This window comes from Peromyscus maniculatus, chromosome 1 (genome assembly GCF_049852395.1).
Source record: "Peromyscus maniculatus bairdii isolate BWxNUB_F1_BW_parent chromosome 1, HU_Pman_BW_mat_3.1, whole genome shotgun sequence".
In the NCBI taxonomy this organism is placed as follows: Eukaryota; Metazoa; Chordata; class Mammalia; order Rodentia; family Cricetidae; genus Peromyscus; species Peromyscus maniculatus.
Genome location: NC_134852.1, coordinates 120232933 through 120239868, shown reverse-complemented (window position 1 = coordinate 120239868; position 6936 = coordinate 120232933). Strand labels below are relative to the sequence as shown.

At 52.1% G+C, this 6936-nt stretch overlaps 1 protein-coding gene across 1 annotated transcript in view; it reads right to left on the bottom strand.

Moving 5' to 3' along the window:
* Positions 1–1544: 1544 nt before the first annotated feature.
* The window catches only part of Swap70 (switching B cell complex subunit SWAP70), a 65124-nt gene continuing 59732 nt past the window's right edge, over positions 1545–6936 (bottom strand). Inside the window, exons 10-12 of the mRNA XM_006978584.4 lie at positions 5871–6069; positions 4345–4441; positions 1545–3841 (exon numbers count right to left, since the gene is read on the bottom strand). Coding sequence (XP_006978646.1) covers positions 3735–3841; positions 4345–4441; positions 5871–6069 — 403 coding nt within the window. The 3' untranslated portion in view covers positions 1545–3734. The remainder of the gene's footprint in view (positions 3842–4344; positions 4442–5870; positions 6070–6936) is intronic.

Below are 6936 nucleotides of genomic sequence, written 5' to 3'. Positions count from 1 at the left end.
TGCTTCTCAGAAGGGGGGGCACTGCAGGCGGCACTGATCTCATGGAGGGTGCTTCTCAGAAGGGGGGACACTGATCTCATGGAGGGTGCTTCTCAGAAGGGGGGGCACTGATCTCATGGAGGGGGCTTCTCAGGAGGGGGGGCACTGCAGGCGGCCTCAACAGTCACAAACTCCTGGCTCAGCCCCAGAGCTCAGAACGAGATGTGTATAAAGGGGGTGAGAGGGAGTTGTCCTCTCTTCTCATGTCCCTCTATTTCCTAACTAGCCATCCTGCCTCTGAGCCACAACGAAACCCAGATCTCTGTGACTAACGCCCAGACTCCTCAGCTAAGTACTCTGGAAGCCAGCTGGGGGTGGGGGACAAGCACCGAACACTCTGGAAAAATACTCTTCACTGTCTTGTCAGCTTCCAGCTCGGGGGAGTAAGGGCTGCAGGCCTCTTTTCCATAGTCCATGTTCTCTGTAAACACGTGTCTCAGGCCTGGATGCTCTCTCTCCCCTGGGAACCAAACCCCAGTCTGGCATCCTACAACAGTAATTCCCACTGGAGAGGTTTTGAAGGTGAACATGGAGGTGGCAGCTGGTCTGAAACCAGCCTGTGATGGACCACGTCCCTCGAACACTCCTGGCTGAGAACAAAGGAGCACAGGAAGAGAGACCCAGCTTAGGCTGCAGGGGTGAAATGGGGCTTCAAATGGGGAGGCAGGATCTGGCAGAATGGAGGCAGCTGGACAGAGCTCTCCATTTCCCTCTCCTCCAATCCCTCTGGCCCTCTCAAGGAGGAGGCAGACATAAAGAGAAAGGCAGCCTTTCCCGGGGATGCACAACCAGGCCAGGCCAGGGACTGCACTGGTGTGGTAGAACTGGAAAGAGAGGCAGAGTCTGGACGAGGGTTGGAATTTAGTGTCCGCCACAAATGTGCCCACTGCCCAAGACCAGTGACTCAGAAACCTCAGAAAGGTCAATGGGGCTTAACAGGAATTAACAACACTCCCCTCCAAGCTGGGGTGATGCAAGGTACCCACAACAGCCAGCAATATTCCTTCCAGTTATGAAAACCACAAATGTCCCCCCGGGAACGAGTGCCCCTACTTGAGGACTGCAGCAGAAGAGACAGAACAGATTTACCAACCCCCTCCTCCCCACCCTCCTCCATAAGGGGAAGACCACTTTGCCAATACACAGTCAAGCTAAAGCGGAAGCCTGCTTCATCTACAGTAAGAGTCTTAATCTTGGTGACCATGTAAACCAAGCAGAAAACCACACTGTTTATTCTGAGAGAAAAACTCAAAGACATAAAGAAAATTTGAGAAACCAGACAAGACTGAAGGGCTGGGGCTGACAGTAACAATGAAGAGAAGTCAGCTCTAGGTTCTGGAGCTGACATCTGCCAAGGTTTCCCACATCTGTGACTCAAACGCCAAACATGAGGTCACGGCTAACTTCTTGAGGTCTTGACCCCCAAACCCAGTGTTTTCAGCAGTGCCCCAAAACCATGTCCACATGAGTGTATGAAAATGAACACTAGTGAACATACACACACACACACTTTACCATTTTATTAAACCAGTTTAAAATGTATGATGTTCTGGTATGTTTAATTTTCTTATTGGGTCCACTGTACTAAAAAAATAAACAATAAAACCCATAGAAAACATTTTACTATCTTAGAAAATTAGCAAAAAATTAAGAAAGTTGAGCATATTACATTGTACAACATTTAGATAAGAATGCTTGAAAAGTATAAATACTTTGTTCCTTCTCCATACGGCAGATCCCCAAACAGACTTTCAAAATGTTTTCATTCACAATTCCTGCAGATACTCTTCTCTTTAGCTGCAGGAAGGACTGATCACGATGAGCATGTCGGACACTCCTCGAGTTTCCTGTACTTCTTACGGAGGTGAGTCGAGGGATGGGTGGGCAGCCACGCATCAGGAGATAGAGCCGCGACCATCAAAGCATCTGTCCAAAGGAGTCACAGAATCCACACCTGTGCTGTCTTCTTTATCCACTGTTTAAAAGGACTGTCACATCCCAGCCAGGACTCTCAAGCCAGTGTGTCAACCCGAAACACGAGACTGCAGACACCTTCTGCATACACAGTCATACAGTACTGCACGACCAGGAAGTAGGCAGTGTTCAGCTCACACCCAGGCCAGACAATGAGGGCCATGACAGCTGCAGGCTGCTTCTGGCTGTGTTATAAGAAAGTCAGGCTTGAGGAGGAACAGTCTGCCCACCAGGACATGGCGGTCCCTTCACCCCAATCTCCCCTGGACTCCCAGGCCTGCTGCTTCCATCCAGAGATTTCACATTGGTCAGTACCTTCTTGCAGTTTCTCCTCATTCTCTCCAGAGGCAGTGAAGTCCCCTAGGAGCCATCATTAAGCCACCGGGGAGGCCCTGGTCCTCTGGGCTGGTAGCCCAGCAGCATTGATAAGGAAAGACTGGCGGCGAGTGAGAGGTGAATGAGGGCCAGGCAGAGACCCATACCCAAGTTAGCTACTAAGCTAAGAAGGTTCACGATACAGTGGTATCTGCATACAGATCTAAACTTTATGAAGGCAACTAGAAACATTAAATAAAATTACATTTTTATTAAGCAGCCCAAAATCTTAAGAGAAATGTGTAAGACCTCCATCGGCAGGTGTTTTCCAGTCATAAAAGGAAGAGATTTATGGAGTTCTAGCCAGTCAGTCCTTATGTAAATGCCAGGAACACTGAACTCTATCTCTTGCACATGTCTGGGATGGCCTGCTCTCTGCCCGGGGCAAGGCTGGACCAGGACCCTGGGTTCTCTGCTCTGTTACTGAATTCCACATCGCGGCTGTCCACTGAGTCACTGTGCTTACAGATTCCAACTAGCTGAGAAGGCTTACTACTTACTGGTCTCAGACTGTAGGTGAAAACCTTCCCCAATCCCTCACACAAGAAGCAGAGAAACCATGACCTATGTCACCCACAGAGGAGAGAAGAGCAGGGAGACGGTCCTAGTGAAAGCCACAATCCCAGCTTGGCTAAAGCAAGAGCTGCCATCATCCTGTGACACTTCACACCTACCCAGCCCCCATACTGTCAGCTTCCCACGGTGTCCACAAGACCTCCCAATCTCCCCAACAACCAGATTTCAAGTTGGCCCCTCCCCCAGTCAACAATACTTCCACTCCTGGATGAGGGGTGGTGGGGGGTGGGGGGTGGGGACAGAAGGTCCAGGGAACTGGGTTGAGGCAGACACTGGGCCACGACATGTTTTGCTTTGGGGGGGGGGGGAGATGCAAATGAAGCCTGCCAAGTGCATGCCGCTCAGGGAAGGAAATATCTTAGCTGAAGCTGGGAGGTTTCACCAACGACATCCCATCTACAAGGGCAGGACTGGCCACTTGTCCATCGGAGCACCAACGAAGGCTTGCCATGTCACCTGACAGGGACAGGCAAACAGACCAGCCAATCAGCGGAGGAGGTACACTCCCTGAAGAGGCAGCTGACCTCCCATGCGAGGCAAGGGCTGCAGACGGTGACAGTGAGGGTGGCCCCGCCACACCTGTGCCCATGTTCTTGCCCAGGAAAGCCGAGTCAGTGCTAGAAGGTAAATACGGGGTCCTCAGCACATGGACCCCGCTGGAGCCTTGAGGGAAGACGGTTAGAAGCAGCAAAGCCAGTATCCTTGTCCTGGGCATGGAGCTCGACTCCTCGCTGATGTGACTGGGCCTGGGGTGGCCACTGGGAGAGCTGTCACTCCGTGGTCTTCTTCTCTTTCCAGCTCTTCTCCCTCTCCTCGAGCTCTGCCTGGGTGAATGCTGCAGGTCCCCAGTTGGTGATCAGGTGGGGATTCTTTGAACCTAAGCAACAACACGCTTTCAATGTGGGACACCCTCCACACCTGGCGTCACTCCAGGGACAAAACAGCTTTCCTACTCCACCTCGTCTCTGAGGAATACCCCAAAAGTCCGCAGCGAAGGTCACCTGGGGCCACTTACTAAGGAGGACAGCTGTTCAAGAGAGACTCACAGAAGCAGCTGGCCTTCAGGGTGACTCTCTGCCCCCATCCCCTTAGAAGCCCTGGGGTTACAACTGTGCATGTCCCCATCAAGGTTTAGATGAGGGTTCTGAGGACCTGAACTCAGGCGGCCAGGCCTGCAGCGCAAGCACTTCACCGTGGGAACCATCCCAAGATGACCTGGCACTTCAGATCCCAAGTGCCCCAACCCCAGCTTGATGTGGTGCTCTGTACAGAACCAAGGGCTCCGTGTCCCTAAGACACTTGCTGATTTGAATACAATTTGATCACATAAACACAACAAAAGAAATTAAGATAGATAATTATATCCATATGAACTATTACCTGGTTCTATCAACCGTATTAATCCCTCATGATGGGCCACTTTGTCCTTCCAGCTCTTGGTCATATTAGTTGCCATCTCCAGCTTCTTTTTAACTCCCTAGGACAACAGTAGCAGTGTAAGAACCAAGTAGCGTGGACCGACACCTACTGTACACCTGTGGATTCCCTCATTAAATGATGAGAACACTCTCGGAGGATGAGCGGCCATTGCCCCCACTGCACATGAACAAAGACTCAGGCTCAGAGAGCTGAGCCAGCTGCCCACGTCACATGGAGGAGGCAGGGCTGGTAGCCAAACCATCTGACCCGAAGACTCTCCTCATCTCCCCCATGTGATGTCAGGCCCATGTGTCAGCTTCGGCCTCTCTGCTCCAAGCCTGCCCTCTCCCAACCTGTCTTGTGGCTTTATTAATTCTCTCACTGTAGCTGGCGGTCCTAGCTTCAACATTAACAGGTTCTGGAGGACATGAGGAGGAAGGGGCTCCTTTCTCCGCTGGCACTCACTCAGGACAGCCATGGCCATGGCAGCTTGAATGAGAAATGACCCCACAGGCTCAGATGTTTGAATGCTTGGTCCCCAGCTGATGGAGCTACTTGGGGAAGGATTAGGACAGTGACCTTGTTGGAGGAGGGGTGTCACTGGGGGTGGGCTTTGAGGTTTTACAACGACTCATGCCATCCCAGTGTTTCTCTGCCTTGTGCTTTCAGATCAAGATGTGAGCTCTCAGCTGTTCCCGCCTCCATGCCTTCATTCCCTGCTGTAGCTCTCCAGGCTGCCTAGTGGCTGTACCCAGCAGGACTGCATGGAGAGGTTGACTGGACCCCGGGCCTGGGTACCAGGTGTTTGTAAGGGTCTACACTTGACTGTAGCCAGCACGGCGGAGGTCTTTTGCTCCACCTCTTGGCATTGTTACAAACAGACCTTTGGAATGAAGTTCTGGGCCGGCAGCTAAGGATCCAGGCCCACCGAGTCTGTCCTGTGTTTCCTCTCTTTTTCTCTCCCCTCTATTTCTAACTAGGTCTCTTCTCCCTCACTCCTCAAGAGTCCCTGGGGGTAAATAATGGTGGGCGCTGGTCCACTACAATTCTCCCATCATGGCCACTGAAACCCTAAGTTCAACTGAACACTTTCTTTCATTAGTTCTCCCTCCGATGAGGTGGGACCTCCCTGGGTGCCTCTACCTCAGGGCGGGGCGATGGCTGCTGCCTGCACCTGCATCCCCATGTTCTCCGAGTTCATTCTACAACTCAGTGGGGATTCTCTGTCCCAATCTGTAACTGTGTGAACTTCTCCACTCACTCTCACTCCTCTATGGCCCCTGAGTGGGGCAGACACCTCCATCCTGTGGGGGAAAAACCAAACGAACTTCCTTTCTCTTCCATGCTAAGCAAGAGTCTTCTAAGTGAATGCTGGGGGTGTTGTTTGCAAGTTTCTGCAGAGCTGGGTGCAGAGCCCCACCCCCGCCCCAGCTGATCAGTGTTTCTAAGGAGCCAGTTACAGGTGTGTGCAGCGTGAGTCCAGCCACCTCATACTGCTCCAGCGCCTGCTTCCGCTCCAGCTCCAGCTGCTCCAGCTGCGCCATGGCCTCCTGCAGAGCCTGCTCCTTCAGGACGCGCTGCTGCTCCAGCTCCTGTTTCTCTGCCTCCGTCATCTGAATGGCCTGCTGCTGTTCCAGGTGCCACTTCTCCAGTTCTGCCCTCTTAGAGGACTCTTCCTCCAGCAACCTGGAATGCAGAGGAGACTTGGGGGTCACATCCTGCTGGGGACCCCCTTCAGAGGACAGTCATCTAATGCCCCCCCATTTTATAAGGAGCCTGGAGGCCAAAGGAGAGTCTACCACACGTCAGGGAGCAGCTCACATGCCCTTCTCTAAGCGTCCTTAGTCTTCCTCTAGGAAGGGAAAAGTAAACCACCATTAGGCAACGCCGAGTGTACAGCGCCGAGTGTCCGCCAAGAACTGAGTCAAGTGTGTTCTCCCCACCGGTTCACAGAGAGCACATAAGGGCCTTAGCAGTCACCCTTGAGATGAAGAAGTGTGACTTAAATCATCTACCTGCCAGATGGTGGGGCCAAGCTCTGCAGCTTGCCTCGCTCCTACAACATTAAAACATTCTTCATCTAATAAAGACCTATTACCAACAATCCAGGAGGTACCAGGCCCTCGTCACAGACGAATGTCTCCAAGTGTACTGCACAGGTCACGATGGACTTGAACACAGATATGTGACGCCAAAGTGTTAGCGCAATAATAGCCTGACTTGGATTAGCCAACTGCATTCGAGTTTAAATAAATAAACCAACACACAGCCCAAACCTGAACTCAAGACGCAGACAGTGTGGTCAGATGCCAGCACTGGTCAGGACACAAGTCTTAACAAGGAGCCACACAGTCAAGTCACGGGAGGGCAGCCACCACCACCTGCAGCATCTGCTCTCTACAGCAGCAAGGAGAGGCAAGGGCCACATTGTCCCCCAGACACATTTGGGCTCCCTGGAAGTCTCCTGGAATACAGCAGCCACACTAGCCCAGCACTGCAGACGAGCTGGCATGACGCCGAATTCATAGCTGTGCATTATACACTGGGAATTGT